This window comes from Prunus avium, chromosome 7, assembly GCF_965620075.1.
Source record: "Prunus avium chromosome 7, drPruAviu1.hap1.1, whole genome shotgun sequence".
Lineage (NCBI taxonomy): Eukaryota > Viridiplantae > Streptophyta > Magnoliopsida > Rosales > Rosaceae > Prunus > Prunus avium.
Window position 1 is genome coordinate 21811130 of NC_142290.1, and position 18327 is coordinate 21829456.

The 18327-nt window shown below is 37.0% G+C and overlaps 1 protein-coding gene across 1 annotated transcript in view; it reads left to right on the forward strand.

The window, feature by feature from the left end:
• The first annotated feature begins 8254 nt into the window (after positions 1–8254).
• LOC110758098 (ferredoxin-dependent glutamate synthase 1, chloroplastic/mitochondrial) overlaps positions 8255–18327 on the forward strand; it is a 29412-nt gene continuing 19339 nt past the window's right edge. The window contains exons 1-7 of the mRNA XM_021959889.2: positions 8255–8777; positions 10414–10726; positions 12019–12461; positions 12566–12697; positions 13832–13930; positions 14675–14745; positions 16063–16159. Of these exons, the coding sequence (XP_021815581.1) occupies positions 8496–8777; positions 10414–10726; positions 12019–12461; positions 12566–12697; positions 13832–13930; positions 14675–14745; positions 16063–16159 (1437 nt within the window). The 5' untranslated portion in view covers positions 8255–8495. The remainder of the gene's footprint in view (positions 8778–10413; positions 10727–12018; positions 12462–12565; positions 12698–13831; positions 13931–14674; positions 14746–16062; positions 16160–18327) is intronic.

The following is an 18327-nucleotide window of genomic DNA, read 5'->3' on the forward strand; positions in this document are numbered from 1 at the left end:
TAGCATCTCCAAGGATTGTATGTTTTTGTTAAAAATTGACCGAGAATAGAGAGACAAAACCAAACTCCTCGATTAATCGCAGAAGAATTATATGCATTTATGACAGAAAATACAATTAAAAATGTAGCTTCTTTGATTGTCAGTTGGGATGCAACTCTTCAAATGTTTTTCAAGTGCACCATAATGGAGGAATAAAACGTGTCTTGAAGAGTTGTATAGCAATTAGGGCTCGGCACAATCCGGTCCGGAGCTCAAATTGGAATCGAAATTGGTACTGTTCTTTCGGTCCTGTTCGGTTTGGTTTTTAGAAAAAACAGGACAAAAACCGAACCAAGCCAAACTGGCTGGTTCGGTCTAATTTTCGAGTTTGGGTCGGTTTGGGCCGTTTTACTATTTTTATTTTTATTTAAAATTCTGTTTGTTTGTGTTGGGTTTTAGTAGCATATAAGGGCCTGTTTCACATTCCTATAAAAATTTGGCCTAAACTTTAATAATTTCTACATGCCAAGCATATGCATTTTAACTTCCAAATACAAAACTTGGTCATCCAATCCAAACATACAAAACTTCCAAATATAAAACATGGTTATCCAATCCAAACATACAATCTTAAGAATTATACAACCCAATGTAAAAATTGATAATTAAATTACAAACCAAATTAGAAGTTCGAAACATAAGCCAAAAATTAAAACATGACACCAATGAAGGCTTCACATATTAAACAATCACTGGAACGTAGAAGGACTTGAGTTGGTCGGTGCCGGTAAAATTGTAAGATCTACAAATAAAAAACATAAACGCATTAAAACATTAGGCAAATATGCAAACTATATATATAGTAATAGTATACATCATTAAATCACATAAAACTAAAAACAAATACTTGACTCAATGGATTCATAAAACTCAATTTCTTGAATGGTTGGCTCATACTGTATAACGGAGATGTCATTGGACCTTAACCAATTTTAAGAACAAATTAAGGCCTCCACAATCTTAGGAGTTAAAGAAGCACATAATGAATTAATTACCCGACCACCCGTGCTAAAGCATGATTCCGAAGCCACTGTTGATACGGGAATAGCAAGCACATCCTTTGCAATAAGTGACAAACTCGGATATTTAACCCTATTTAATTTCCACCACTTCAAAATATCGAAGTTGGGAACCAGTTTTTCAATTGGGTCGGTTAAGTAACTATCAACTTCATGCTCCAATATCACGGTGTTACTTGCTTGAGATTCTTTTATCCAACTTTCTTCCATTTCCCAAAGGTGCTTTCCTCCTCCTTTTTTGCTAGAACTTGTCATAGTAATATTAATAGTAGATAGTATCACCATTAGCACTAGTGCATTGAGTCGGAGGTGGTGGGATAGCATACTCCTCATAAAGCTTCATTAAAAGCTCTTTCACTTCATTCTTCTTCTTAGTAGCATCTTGCGGGTTTTCAAACCTCCTCTTTAATACAAACTCCAAATTCCCTAACTTGTACCGAGGATCAAGAACAAGTGCTACCATTAAAAGTTGGTTCACTTTATCATGGTCACCCCAATACTTCTCAAATTTCACCTTCATGCTACATGCCATATCTTTCAAAACCATGAAGGTGTGAGTTTGACTTGGTAATTGCTCTCCAAAGAACAAATCACCAATTTCACCCTCAATTGCAATCAAATTATGAAAGGTGGTGTGAGATGCCGAATGCAAAGAAACACTCATCTTCAATGTCATATCATAAGATACCTTTAAACAATTGACAAAGGTAACAGCATTGCTCCAATCTTCCTTAGTTGGTGGCCCTACCCTCTTTTTAGGCCTATAAGATGCAACCATCCCCTCATCTTCCCCAACCGGTTCATCTTCACCAAACCAAGATGCAAATGGGACATCATCATCTTCTTCTATTCTTACAAAGGCTTTTCCAAACCTCAAAGCGGCATCCAACATCAAATATGTTGAATTCCACCTAGTTGGGACATCCAACACCACAAGCCATTTGCATTCAATTCGCTCATTCAAAACACATGTTTCAAATTCCTCTAACCTTTGTGGAGAGAATCTTACATACCTAACCGCATTCTTTATTGCAAATATGCTTTTCTCTAGTTTTTTCAAGCCATCTCAAACAATCAAATTGACAATATGAACACAACACCTCACATGCATGTGAATTGAAACAAGCAGAAGAAAACCCAAATAACATATGGGTATGAAAGTAAAGCAGAAAAGCTGAGTACCTGAGATGCCATGGATTTCAGGAAAGCTAAGAAAAATTGAGAAATTTGTTGAATTGGAGGGGAAGAACGGCAGTCGAAAGAGGTGACAGAGAGTGAGAGATGGAGGTGGAGAAGGGCTGCCGAAAGAGAGAGGGTGAGGTCGCCATCGCCGATGTGGGTTAAGGTTTCTGAGGAGGTGACAGTTGCCGTCATCGTGGGAGGGAGCGAGAGAGAGAAGAAAAGAAAAAATAGGAGATGGAAGATATAACTAAGAGGATATGGAGTTAGGTGAGATTCGTGGAGGTGGATTTTCTGTGAGATTTGAAGAAGAGGAAGAGCAATGACTGAGAAGAAAAAAAAACTAAGTGAAGGATGGGCAATATACTGTCAATAGGGAGTTTTTATAGGGGGTATTTGTGATTAGATTTCAAAATGGGAATATTATTGAATAAATCAGTTGCGCCGGGGGCAAAGCCGCCAATTTCCCTTTTTTTTTAAAGGTTAAGACAGACAGAGTAAGTCTGTGTTTGGTTTAAAGGGGGTAGGGATGGCAACGGGCCGGGTAGGGGCCGGGTATGACAATACCATCCCCGTCCCCGCTCTCCATCCCCGCCCCTATCCCCAAACCAATCCCCGTTTAATAGGTTTCGGGGAATCCCCGTCTCCGTCCCCGTCGGGGGACTATCCCCCATACCCGCCCCGAATCCCCGATTTTTTTTACATAAAAAATATTTATCATACATTTTAACATTAAGTTTCATATTAAATTATCATTCAACACATTCATATTAACTATAAAGTTCAACTCAACTATTCAAAATCACATCAATATGAAAATCCAAAGAGGATTAGGAAGAATTAGGAGAGGGAGGTTAACTTAGGATTAAACATAAATATTATAATTATATATTTATTTATTTAAATATAAACATATATATTTTCGGGTCGGGTTCGGGGATGGGGACGCCAATACCATCCCCTCCCCATACCCGTCGAGGATTTTTCAAGTTCGGGGATCCCCGTACCCGATACCCGTTTAGCCCCTAAATCTTCCCCCGGTAGGGTTGGGGACCCGCCCCCGCGGAGATTTTTGCCATCCCTAAAAGGGGGTACTGTGGAGGTGGTTGGGGGCAGTAAATATTAGGGAAATAGCTCAAAATGCCACCTATTTTATAATTTTTTGTGAAAATACCACCCCTCCCCCAAAATTTTAAAACTATCACCTATAAATACATTTTTATTGTCCATTGATTGCACATATATCGCATTTTTAGAAATTTTGTTCTCTCTCACCTCTCTTGGCTCCATCTTTCGCTGTAGCTCAGCTCTCACTCTCTCTTCGCTCTATCTCTCTGTCGCTCAAGTCTCAGTCCGTCTTCGCTTAGCCCTCACGCTCTCTCTCTCTCTCTCTCTCTCTCTCTCTCTCTCTTTGTGACGCAGTGGTCTTCCTCCCTCAACGGTGTCTGTTCATCGAAGCTGAACTCCACTGTTCACATCCAAAAGGTACTGTTCATCGTCATTTTCTTTGGGTTTAGGGGTTTCTTCGAAATTGATTTAGGGTTTAGGTGTTTGTTTGAAATTGGTTTAATGATTTGTCTGAAATTGGTTTAGGGTTTATAGGTTTTTTATGAAATTGGTTTAGGGGTTTCTCTGAATTTGGTTTAGGGTTTAAGGATTTCTCTGAAATTGTTTGATTGTGATGATTCCTTGTTTGAAACAGTGAAGGAGTGTGTTCTTTGTTCTTCGTCTGAAACTGCTGTTGTTTTGTTGCTGTTATTGGTATCGTATTGCTGTTTTATTGATGTTGGATTATCATTTTAGTGGTATTATATTGGCATCGTAGTGCTGTGTTATTGTTAGTTTATTATTGTTTTATTCCCTTTCCCTTGTGGTTTTAATGGTTTTGGCGATTTATGCAATTGAATTTTGTGTTTGTTTGTTGTTTTTGTTTCATCTAAAGAAGGGAAATTGTAGGTGTTCATTTATAGTCTCTACATTAGGCACATGAATCTTTATAGTTTGTTTTTGCAGTTGCAGTAGCTTTTGTTGGAATTTTAATATTAAGCAATATTTATTTTCCTATTTCAATGAAAATTAATAGAGTTCATTGGACGATGGTGTCCTTTGTCAATTTGTAGGAAGAGGTATCAAAGCACCTATTTATTCAATGGATGAATTAGTTGGTTTTTTTATACGATTTGCAGTATTGGAGATGTGCCACAACAACGTGATGGGTAGGCTATGTGAATTTAGTGCAGCTTATCGATATTGTACATAACTGCAGTTCTAATTTCTATACTTATTGGCCCGACAATACCTCGTGCGGAATCATAACGGTCAAATTCATTAAGCATCTTAATACCGGCATTTCGTTGGATAAAGTTGAATCTTCGAAGATTACATATTACCGACTCAAACTTGCAATTGAGGCTTTAAAGGGGGAGGCATATATATGAGGTAAATATGATAATGTCAGTGAATTAAGTTCAGTCTTCACTTATCACTTGGGAATTCACTGTGCTCCTTAATTATGTCAGGAAATCCTTTATATGAAGATGCATACATCGAACTGTGCTAGAGATGCTTTATATGGTCATCCATACATTTTAATAGAGCTATTTGGTTTAGGTATTCTGTGTAGCAAGGTGAAATGTAATATTGTACAGTCGGTGGAAGTGGCTAATTGCCTTACATGGCACATACATTGATTCCATTTTTGGGTTTTGTTTTCGAGTTGCAATCATGGTTAGCCTATTTATTATTTAGATTATGAAGTTCAACTATTTCGTACTGCTTGATATATAAGCATACTTGCTCTTTATGGAGGTATAACAGTTTACTTGTTTGAAACGACGTGTTCATTTCCACTGACTTCTACTCTTTTTTGTATCCTTTTTTAACATTTGGTCCGTAATTTTGTTCATTTTTCTGTGCTCAATCCAATCATATACATAACACAAAATTTGCATAATGGGTAGAAAACAGAGGAAGTGCATAAAACGCAATAAACTGGTGATACAGTGGCGATATAGTGGCAATAAAAGGGTGTTGGAAATTGTTGTTTGTGTTTATTTTGGGTTTTTTGTTTTGTTTCATTTCATTTACTCATCTTGACCCATTACTAGTTAATAATGGGATGATTACGAGATTAATTTGTGTCACTTATTAATACAACAATTACATATATGAAGATTAAGTCGAACAACATATCATATCATCAAACATAATCATACCACCAAATACAATCATGCTTTTCTTCAACCCATCACCAAGCATTTGCATATTTATTCATACCTTCTTTTTTTTTTCTAAATAATTTTTTCATACTTATAATTTTTAATAATTATTTCTTACAATGTCTTACGGTGTAATTATGATGCAGCTAAGTGCCTCTTTTTGAAAGGCACGTTGTTCATTTCTCTTCTTCTTGTTTTCGAATAAAATAGGCCCTAAACTCTAAACCCAATGACGAGCCCTAGTCAATATACATACAATAGAACCACAATATTTGGGCAATATACAGACAATCTAGTGGCAATATGAGAGCAATATAATTACAATATGGTAGCAATAACTATCGTTGGGATACACGCAATAGGGTGGCAATTGGAGTCAGAGGTGGAGATGGGAACGGCACATGCCACGGCTGGTCTCTCGAGTAACTGACATCTTCGTTTGGAGGCCGTATGTCCGACATCTTTGTTTGGAGGCCGTATGTCCGACATCTTTAACTATTGTTGGGGACAATTGACAACTGCAGTATGCAAAAACAAATTTCAAAAGGTACATTCAGTCTCACAATTGTATTTATTGAAAACTTGTAGACAAAAATATGGTCAGCTTTACTGGAGAATGTTTGTCTTTGTGTAAGTGCAGAATAATGACCTTTCCCAAACATCACATTAAGAAGCTGCCTATGCTTCAGTTATGTATAGGAACTTGTCTATTTTATATTGTGTTCAAGGAGTTAGTTGCATGTCTATATATGACGAAATTGGGTATGTAGTTGGTGAATTAAATTGATTGGATTGAAATGTACACCATTTACTCCTTGGCTGTAATTTAGAGCATTAGAGCATTACAATAATAGCAATAAAATTGGATTTCAGGCCAAAAATGGATTATGTAACTAAGCAATTTGTGGAAATTTTAAAAACATAGAAAACGAAATTGCCAAATTGGAAAATCGGAAAAATTACCTTACTGGGAAATGCCCAATTTCTGAATATACTCAAATCACAGAAAGATTGAAAATGACAAAATCTAAAGAACAACGAAAATATAGAAACGTGATATGGCCGAAAAACAAATACAAAGCACTGCATATAAAATTGGAAATTTGGGAAAATACCAAATTTGTATTACCAATATGATGTACATGATCTAACAATTCAGCAAATGTGATGGTCCGTGGAACTATTAAGCCTTTTGAGTCACCCCCTTCATATTTGAACATCTTCTTTGAAGTTACCCATTTTCCATTGTAGCAAACCAGAATAACAATTGTCTCCATTTTCGACCATGACAAAACAACATTTCATTACCACAGTACAACCACAATAACCAGGCAATAAGAAGGCAATACAACAGCAATATAAAGGTAATAAAACCACAATATAATAGCAATATAACAACAACATAACAACAATACGACTGCAAAATAACTTGAACACAACAGCATCAACTACATCAAACGAAAAATCCCAAGTTTCCAGATTCACATATCCAGATCAATCTAAATGCAATTGGTCAAACCCAGATGGATGAGCATGAAGATTCAAAAAACCTAACCGAAAGCAATTAAACCCAAAACCAATTTAACAGAATCCCAAGCAATCAAACAAAACCTATTTCACATAATCCCACAGATATTAAGAAAATAACCATCAACCCTACCTTTTCAAGGTCGCCGATCCTGTAGAGCTTCAAGGTTGCAAGCACCTATTTAGAAGATATACCTAAAATACGGGTTCGTGATTCAAAAGAGAGAGCGAGACAGAGCTGCGAGAGAGAGAGAGAGAGAGAGAGAGAGAGAGAGAGAGAGAGAGTGAGAGACATATAGCTGCGCCAGAAAGAGAATAAGAGAGGTGAGATAGACCAAAATTTCTGAAAAAAGTGATATGTGTGTAATCAATGAACAATAAAAATGTATTTATAAGTGATAGTTTTAAATTTTTAGGGGAGGGGTGGTATTTTCACAAAAAATTATAAAATAGGTGGCATTTTGAGCTATTTCTCAAAAATTTATACATGCTCAGAGAGAGAGAGAGAGAGAGAGAGAGAGAGAGAGAGAGAGAGAGAGAGAGAGAGAGAGAGAGAGAGAGAGAGAGAGAGAGAGAGAGAGGGGGGAGGGGAGGGGAGGGGTCCTGTGCGATGCGTTTTGGAGGCGGGTGGTGTTGGGGAGAGAGGTCTTGTTTTTTTTCTTTGAAAATGGAAAGACTAAAGTACCCTTAAAAATGGATGGAAAATTGGGTAATGTTAAAGTCAAATGACAAATCATGGATTTTGAAAAATTAAGGTGACATTGCTCTTAAATTTTTCTTTAAGATAACAAATTGAAATTGAGATATAAATTCAAGTGACATTTCTATAAAAATCTCTTATGAAATTGGGACGCAAATTTTGGCTATTTTTTATAAAAACTCTTTGTTTAACCCTCACACACAAGGAAGTCCGGCGGGCCATGTCTGAGTTTGACCCAATCAGCTGTCTGTCGCACGAGCATACGTAATTAAACCTACAACTCATCCTCGATGCCGCATATATGACCAAGCAAGTACAAATTCGTTTGTCTTTTTTTCTTTCTCACTTGATAATTAATCATTATTGTTTTTCCTAACAAAACAAACCGACCACTAAAAAAAAAGAAAAAAGAGAGCCCTTTTCTGATCTCTCCCACATAGTGGGATTTGGGAGCCCCCAAGGGACAAAAAGACGCAGGGCGAGGACGCAGCGTAAGACGGGTGCACCGAGGTGCAGGAGATAGAGGCTGCGGAGGGGGAGGCCCAGTTAACAAAATAAATGAAAGAAAATTGAACGAAGACGAAGTAGACGCCAGAGGTGAGGTGAGACGCGGGTGGTTGGTTTTGGTTCTCCGAGCCTCTCTCTATCTCTCTCTCTCTCTCTCTCACTTTTATCTTCAACTCTCATCCACACCACACCACACCACACCACATTTCTCATTTCTCCACAAACTCCTCTCTCACTCTCTCTTTCACTCTCCTCCTTCCCTCCCTCTCTTTATCTGTACCTTCTTTCTTCTTCTTCGTTTTCAAAATGGCTTTGCAGTCAGTGGCTCCGATTCCTCAGCTGGTTCACTGCTCCAATAATGGCCGCTCACCCGCCCAGCCTCTTCGGAACGGGCTCTTCGTCGTCGATTTCGTCGGGCTCTACTGTAAATCGAAGCGGACCCGCAGGAAATTCGGAGCCTCCGAGCATCGGTCCTTCCCTCAATTCGTTTCCAGGAACTACTCGGTCAAAGCTGTTCTTGACCTTGGACGTAGCGATGCTGCTTTGGATCAATCAGCTGCTTCTCCTTCTTCGGATTTGAAGCCAAAGGTATGCTTTCAGACTTTGAGAGGAGGAGGTGTTTGGTTCCGATCCTAACAAACCGTTTTCCCGGGAAAATAGAAAATGGGATTTAAGAACAGAGTCAAACGTGTTCCTTGTGTTTGTTTTCATTGCCCTTGTTTGGTGTTTGCGAGCTTCTTTTATTTGATATGCAGTTGTTCTTCAAGGTCTTAAGCCACTGTTTGTTTGGGCTTTTGGAAGTATCTATTTTTCATCGCTTTGAAGCGTTAAAGTCTTTCTGACTTTTGCTAAACGCAAGATGAATGATTTCAGTTACAAATAGTGAACTAATGTAGTCAAAGAAATGCTCAGGGATGTTTCCTAAGTACCACGCTATAATTCATGTCTGCGAGTTGGATATGCTTGTCAAATGGTGCTTCTTCATAACTGAAGGCAGTATTGTGATTATTTGAGTCTTTCTCCACTGACTACATCAACCATATTAATCAAAGAGACAAATAGCATAGGCATGTCCTGGTATGCTACCCAGTGGCATGGCATATTAATCAAATAGCATAGACATGTATGGAATGTCTGTATATATGTTTTACCCTTACAGGTGTCCTTCCTTTGTCAAACATTGTCATGACATACCTGGAGGAGATTTTGTGCTTCCTAGATTTATCTATACTAGAGTAAAATTTAAGGTGTCAAATTAATTACAAACATGATGATAATAAGAAAGATCAAAATAGAATTTCTCACTGCAATATCCTCTTAAGCAATATCTTCATCTTATCATAAAATAAGTAAAAACTTCTGTCTACTTTTCATTTCAATATACTAGATATGATGCAGTCTACTTTTGACAATCTTCATTACAGAAAATTCTTGCTGGAACACATACATATGAGATAATATGCTACCAAATTACAGGTTGCCGCCTTACCTACTATAGTTGATAAGTATTATAGAAGAGCTTCGGAGTTCTTTCCAGTGATACCCTTCAGTTCCAGTTTTGGTGTTTTCCATTGATTAATTCTTAAAAATAGTTTTTAGTACCTTGACGAAACATATGTGTGGTTTACCTGTATATTTTTTTTGGCGAAATATACAAAAATGAGGATTGATATCTGATACACCCCTAGGAGAGTTTCTAATACACAATAGGGTGGTTATTTAGTTTCTCTGCATGAATATGTGTTAATTGAAACTCTACAGCTGTAATATGAAATATTAATTCTAAAAGTAAACCATATATAAAGTTTGCAGGATATTACCCACTAATATGCCAGAAATTTAGTCGTCCTAAGGTTGTACTCTGTATAAGAGTTTTGTATGAGTAGAATTTGTGAAAGAGACAATTATCCCATAGTTGGTGTGTCAAGGGAATTTTGAAATCTTGGGTTGGGAGGGAGGGGGGAGGCATGACCCCCTTCAGCCCGAACTATGTTCCACCAGTGGTTGTGCGGGATAGCTGTCAATCGTTTCCATTGTCTTGAGGACCAAGCAAGAGAGAGACTTATTTCACGAAAGTTTATTGTCTTTCATGAAAATTTGTTAGAAACTTTGACCCTCTGTTCTCTTCCACTTTCTTTCTTTTCTGGCCCAGTAGTTGTTTATGCATTTGGAATGAGTTATTGCAAGCCCTTATTTCTAGAAAATCAAATTCCATGCTCAACAGGTTGCAGACTTGCATGATATTATAGCAGAAAGGGGAGCTTGTGGAGTTGGATTCATTGCCAATTTGGAAAACAAAGCATCCCATGGGATTATTGAAGATGCTCTAACTGCTCTTGGCTGCATGGAACATCGAGGGGGCTGTGGAGCAGATAATGACTCTGGTGATGGTTCGGGATTGATGAGTTCAATCCCATGGGATCTATTTGACAATTGGGCTAACAAGCAAGGGATTTCTTCCTTTGACAAGTTGCACACTGGTGTTGGAATGGTTTTCCTCCCAAAAGATGATGACCTTATGAAAGAAGCCAAAAAAGGTGATTTTTTTTATAATCCTTGAATTAAGTGGGTCACAATAATTTATTTCTGTTTTCACTGATAGAATAATGTGCATAATTCTTGAATTTTGGTTAAGGTCTGCATGAGTTATTTTTAAAGCAAGTCAACCCTCCTCCTCACCCATCAAGATGATTTTTATCTTATTTTCGGTCTGAAGATGGTTTTGGTATTATCTCTTAAATTCTCTGGCAAAGGTATCCAGAGAGAAGCTAAAAATTTATTCCTATTCAAAAGAAGATCGTATCTCTTCTTTTAAAAAATCTATGTTTTTTTTTCTTCAACCAAACAATCCACAAAAGAACCAAAATCAAGCACCGCAATGAGTGGTTTCCTTTTTGTTGGCCTCTAAATGCAATAACCTTTCTACCGACAAGGACAAGCCCATACCAGTCCAGACATATCTAACAACTTGGCCTAAATTTGCCGTGTGAAATTGCAATGCGAGAAAACATCAACATCACCCTCTCCCTCCATTCTACACAAAGCGGACCAGTGTTGAGATTAACATACATAAGGGCTTGTTTGAATCATACAAGTATTTAGCTTCGCATGAACCACCACCCAGGTAGGGACTTGTATTTTAGTGGGTACTACACCAACCTTATAAATTCAATAACTTGTCCTCCATATTATTATTGTTAGTCTTTTGCAATCCTATTTTTCTATACTAGTTAATGAGTTTGGACAGACTATTTGCTTCAAAGCTAGCTAATCCAGTCATTTGGTCAGTATTTTGTGTCTGGTTTCTGCCCTCACATTGAATAAGCATGACTCGTGTAAGGTGTAATGGTTAGGTCACATCTCATGATTTCCATAGCCCATTTGAGGTTTTTAATTTCACATACCTCAGTTAAAAAAAAAAAATGATTTGATTAGATTTAAAGCCTTTTTGTTTCTCAATGTAAGTTTCTTGATGAACTGACCAATATTGATTTATGAATAAATAGCAGCAAAATAGTAGATGGGAGATAAGAAACGGGTGCTCATTCTTTCTTATAATTTATTCGTAGCAATGAATAATCTTTGTCGATTACTAGAAGAAACGTAAATTTATATGATCGAGTTCTTATTTCTTTCGACAATAATACTAATTCAATTTTGAAGCATACGTACTTATCTCTATCTCTGTCTAGCTTTTCTACATGCATCTCTCAACCATCTGTCTATTTATCTATCAGTTTCTGTCAGTTCTGTTTGCCATAATTTCTGAGTTAAGTTCAGTCTATTCATATAATCTGTTGTTTGACTGTAAATTCTGTTTTCTTTGTAGTTGTTGTGAATATTTTTAGACAAGAGGGTCTTGAAGTGCTTGGATGGAGACCTGTTCCTGTGAATGCTTCTGTAGTTGGTTACTATGCAAAAGAAACAATGCCCAACATACAACAGGTATTCGTCAAAGTTGTTAAAGAGGAAAATGTTGAGGACATTGAACGAGAACTGTACATATGCCGGAAGTTAATTGAGAAAGCAGCAAGCTCAGAAAGTTGGGGAAATGAGCTTTATTTCTGTTCTTTGTCCAATCAAACAATAGTTTACAAGGGAATGCTCCGCTCAGAAATTCTTGGTTTATTTTATTCTGACCTCCAAAGTGACCTGTATAAATCCCCTTTTGCCATCTATCATCGGAGGTATAGCACAAATACCTCTCCCAGATGGCCCCTTGCACAACCAATGAGGTTACTTGGTCACAACGGAGAGATTAATACCATACAGGTTTTCATTTTTTTTTCCTTTTTTTGAAAAGTTTTCTAGATAATTTCTAAATTGGTTGTATGAGTTACAGTTTCATTTTAAGTTGACACCACATTTATGTTCAGGGAAACTTGAACTGGATGCAATCTCGTGAAGCCTCATTGAAATCACCTGTATGGAATGGTCGTGAAAATGAAATTCGGCCATACGGCAATCCGACGGCATCTGACTCTGCAAATCTTGATAGTGCAGCTGAAGTATGGAATTAACATATGTAGCTCATATTTATAATTTTATAGAGAGTTCTGTTTTGATGACTCACAGGAAATAAATAAATTAAATGAAAAACTAACCTATCTCCAAGTGGGTTTTGTAAAATTGGTTTTCTCTCTCTCTCTTCAAGTGGGTCCAATATTTTGATGATATTGCAGCATGTCTTCACAAAACTGAAGTAGAGCCAATCACACTTTACTTATAGCTTTCTGGATGCTTATTTCTGGGCATCACTTGCTTTAAGGATAAAACCAAGTTAATGTGTTCAGTTCAGAGAAATTTTTTGCATTATGAGTATGATGTTTCGGTGCAATATCTTTTGGCCTAATTGTATTTTCATCATGTTTTGTTTAATACCGAAAGTTATAATTAGGTGCTAGTTGTTTCCACATCATTATAGATATGGAAAGGGTTGCCATGCCTGAAGCCTTTTCATTTTTGTTGTTAAATTCTGACGTTCATGTCTTTATTTATTAAGTACACTGACAATCTGTCAATTCCTACTGATCCTCCACATTTTTGGTTCTTAATAAATGGTCTATTGTCTAAAACTAACGAAATATAAAGTCATTGGGAAATTCTTTGATTTATTCTGCAAATTGATATTTCTTTGATCCTCTCCTTTACTGTTTCAATGGCAGTCCAAAATGAATTTAGGTTATTAAAAAACTCGACCTATAATACATGCTGCGATGTTACCAAGGAAGTTTATAGTACAAAAAATATCTTTGTGGACATGTGTTGCATTATTAATTTTTTTTTTCTGTAGATTTTTGTGAAATAAAAAGCTGATTTCACTTCTGAACTATCCATGTAACTTTATGCTAATCTGTCTGTTCCTGATTAGTATCTGGTCGAGCTTGGTTTCGAAGCTGATTCATGATGAGTTGTTCATCTTCATTTCTGTGTTTTGAGTGATGTGCCTGTTTTCATGATAGTTGGTCTCCATTTATATGCTGCCCTTATACTTCTTCCAAACTTTCGAGTTTTTGATTTCTGGAACACACATTCTCTCTTGGTTGACTAGCACTTGTTATGCTTCTATTTTATTTCGAATAATTATTTTCCCCTCAAGTTGACTTGTTGCCTTTCATCCTCTCTTCTTTATGTGTGCTTAGTTCCTACTAAGAAGTGGCCGCAGTGCTGAGGAGGCTCTAATGATTCTTGTCCCAGAGGGATACAAAAATCACCCAACTTTGTCGATAAAATATCCTGAGGTAATCTTAGTTGATATCTCAACATTTGGTTTAAAGTGTGAATATGCATGTGGTTGCATTATAGTTTGCCTTTCTTTTCTTACATATGTTTTGTGGCTCATTTTTATTTATTTATATAGATTTAATCTGGTTTGTGTCCATTTGTTTAACCTTTTCGGTGATTCCATAATTAAACGAAGCCTTTGATTCCAAATGGGGCTTAGATTCATTAATCCGTTTTAACTATCCTTTTGTTCTTTACGTCTTAAGGTGTGTTTAATTTTAAAAAAATTCGTTTCTCAATGCCTCAATCCACCTGTCTTTACTTTTAGAAAGCCTTCATGTTGATTTAATTACTAGTTGAATCGTTGTACTTAGTCTTGGCACTTTCTACCCTTTAAATTCTGCGAAGTGAAATAGTCATATTACAAGCTTGCCATTTGTCAACTTGTTTCTTTGGCAGGTTGTTGTTGTTGTTGTTTGTTGTTTGGCTCCGGGTGCCTTTAGTTATTTTGCAAGGGTATTTTAGGCTTCTCTGTTTTATTTGTTTGTCCTGTAGATATGGCATACCAAAGAATTTGAGAATACAAAAACAGGAAAAACTCTCTCTTTCTCTCTAATGTCTGGATTTTCTTAATCTATCATTTTCCACTACTCTTGTAGTCTGAGCTAAACAGATTGCATCTTGAAACAAATTGGTAAATCCTTAAGTTATCCCACATTTTGGTTATGCTATATTTATACTTAATTTGTTTCTGTTTTTAGGTGGTTGATTTTTATGACTATTACAAGGGTCAGATGGAGCCTTGGGATGGACCTGCTTTACTGTTATTCAGGTAAAGCTTCCGAAGTCAATGCATACGATATTAAAGAACAAGTAGATGCCTTGTTAGGGTCTGCATAACTAAAAGCAGGTGAAAACGTAAAGAGTGCTTTGCTTAAAATGAGGCATTGTCTCATTTGTTTTGTTTAGTGAAAAGCTATTTCATTGTGTGGCCTAAGAACAATATAACAGCAGTATCCATGTTTTTAGTTTTCCATATGGTTAGGTACTGCTTCAAATAGTGTTTTGTTTCTTTAATTGTATGAGATTTCTTATTAAATACCTCTAGATTTGCAGCTAGTGGCAAATGATCCAATTTGATTTTGATGCGCATGGCGAGAGCTTTAGGGTATCAGAGATTGGCTAGGAGACACATGGTCTTTTAGTTTTAGTGTTGGTTTGAGAATTATATTCTATTCTCACCAGAATGAAAATATGGGCCAATATTTCGTGGTTTTTTCTTTTGAGAGCACTAACACTGAAAATAGCGTTGAAAGTGTATCCTTCCACAATTGTGTCTAAATTTCTGTCTTGGTGGAAATTGAGGATTTCTACCTCTTTCCCTAGAAATACTTGAGTTTCCACTGACACCAGTATTCCAGCGGAACTTTTTTTTAGATGTGCAAATTCCACCAACAGCTTGATTTGAAGGAAGCAGCTGCTAAAGCTGCATGAGCTATTTCTTGTTTGTCCTGAGTTATGAAATGGGCAGCAGCTATCTCATATATTTATAAAGATTTGTTACTTCTTGTTTGTCCTGAGTTACATGGGCAGCAGCTACATCTCATATATTTATAAAGATTTATTGATTATGCTATTTTATGAATTTCACATGTTTAACTCGTTCATTAGTCTGGTATAGTTCAAACTTTTGTTCAATATTTTCATGCTTATAAGAAAACTTCCGCTGTTTTCATAATTTTTACAGATATTTTCATTGAAAATTTTGTAAAATCCAGAAGACTATTGATGTTTATGTGAATCTGGATACTGGATCAATTTAGCATGGACACCTATACTTTCATCCTTGGGTAGTAGACTACCAAAACTGAGGTGTGAAAGTAGGTCTTTTCTTTGTTTCCCTAGAAGGTTTGAAAAAACTAGTTTGTGATGAAATTTTGTCTTTGTAAAATAGTATACTTGTGTGACAAATATATGGCTCTGGATCAATGATGTTTACACACCATATTGCTTTGTGATCTTTGTACAGTAGTATAGTTTTGTGACTGAAAATTGTTCTTTGCTGAGTCACATTTGCATTTTGAATAGTATCCTTTTTTAATGTACAATTATTCTTTCTCATTGTTGCTTTCTAACTTATATGGTACAGTGATGGAAAAACAGTTGGGGCCTGTCTTGATCGCAATGGACTTCGCCCGGCTAGGTATTGGCGGACATCTGATAATGTTGTATATGTTGCATCTGAGGTGCGCTCTGTTTCCTTTATTACTTCAAAATTCTTAATGTTCGGGAAAGCTTGAGTGCTTGGATGGATGGAGCACAACTTTGGTTCGTGCCACTGGCTCTCTGCTGATGATTGAGATAATTAATAAAGCTCTGTTTTTTGTGGGATAATAAACATAACTATTCAATAAAAATAAAACGGTTCAAAGCTAGGGTATATTCATTTTGTCTAGTTACTAATGATAGTCTAAGAGTGAGTCATTAATAGTAGTCAATCAGTGGGAGTTCAGAATCTGCAAGAAGTGTTAGTGACGTCTAGAAGTACTAAATGGTTAACTGGGAAAGAGAAAACGTTATTAATTCTGTTTGGAATACTACTACGTAAGGAGTAGATGGATCTTATAACGTATGAAATATGAGAGTCCAGCACCTGGCCTGTTGTGTTTAGTTCTGTAGTAATTTTGCAGTACTTTCCAGTGTGCTTCTTACCGTCAATTGGTGTCCTATGTGCTTCAGTGTCTCTGTGAGTGCTGGCAATTCTTTCGGTGGTTTGGTCTGAAAGAAACAGTTTCATCTTTTAGAGTAAAGATAGAGAGGCGGTGGATTTCTTTTGTGACAAGATAGATTCTGGGTCTTGCTTTGGGTGTCAGTCACTTCCTAATTCAAAGATTGTCCTTTCTGTTGGAATCCCACATCGGCGGGGTGAAAGAAAACAAATGGGTTTAAATAGAATTACTGTTAAATAACTTGCTGCTGGATCTTGTTCTTTAATGTAACCAACGGCAATAGACTAAACTAGCAAATATTAGGAAACTTAGACACACAAGAATTATACTGGTTCGGCAGAACTTTTGCCTACGTCCAGTTGTGATTTCTCTAGGTAGAGAAATCACCGCTCCTTTGATTAATAATAGAGATTACAGAACTTTTGCAAACCCTAGAACTAATCTCAAAACTCTTGGCTGTCTCTGGCTGTTTTTCCTCTCTCTAAAATAAGCCTTGCCACACCCTATTTATAGATATAGAGTTGGCTTACATGTCCTAAGGCTGATTGAATTCCTATTCCTAAGTGGATTAGGAAATTACACTTATCCAAAACCAAATAGGCTTCTAGAAATCCAAACCTGAATTGAATAAGGAAAACTTAAATTCTTTCCTAATCCCTCTAGGACAAGAATACCTCTAATTTTCTTAAAGCAATCCTAAACCAACTAGGACATATTTGACGAGCCAAAATCCTAACAATCTCCACCTTGGTGAGTCAAACCAAGTCTTGATCGTTGCACCCTAGAGTATCTTTGAACCTCCTTGAAGCAGCTCTGGAAATCTTCAAGAGTTTTCACCTTGGCAATCTTCTTGCCTCATTGCACCTCAAGTGAGGAGGTGTTCCACTTTAATCAATCAACGAGATTGATCAAGTTCAAGCAATGCTTGAACTTCTTGACCGGCACTATCTTTGTAAGGAAATCTGCGGCATTGTCATCCGTATGAACCTTTTCAATCCAAATCTCCTTAGACTCCACCCAATTTCTGATTCTGTGATATCTTGCTTCAATGTGCTTTGATCTTCCAGAAAATACTTGATTCTTTGCCAAGTAAATGGCACTTTGACTATCACTCTTTAGCTTCACACAATCTTGGGTTATTCCCATTTGACTTACCAAGCCATTAAGCCAAATTGCTTCCTTTCCAGCTTCGGCCAACGCAATATACTCTGCCTCTGTGGTCGACAAAGCTGTAATTGGTTGCAGTAGTGCCCTCCAACTGATTGGTCCTTCTGCGCATGTAAACACATAACCAGAAGTTGACCTTCTCTTGTCCAAGTCCCCTGCATAATCGGCATCTACATATCCCAATACCCCTGCATTTTCCTTTTGCTTCTCAAACATAATCCTTCGTCGCCAAGAACCCTTCAAATAACGCAAAATCCACTTGACTGCATCCCAATGTTGCTTTCCTGGATTTGCCATGTATCTGGAAACGACACTGATTGCTTGAGCTATGTCGGGACGTGTGCATACCATTGCATACATAAGGCAGCCCACGGCATTAGCGTAAGGAACCTTCTCCATTACTTGCTGCTCTTCCTCGGACTTAGGACACTGTTGCCCACTTAACTTGAAGTGAGCTGCCAAAGGAGTTGAAACTACCTTTGCTTCTTGCATGTTGAACTTCTCAAGAACCTTCTGAA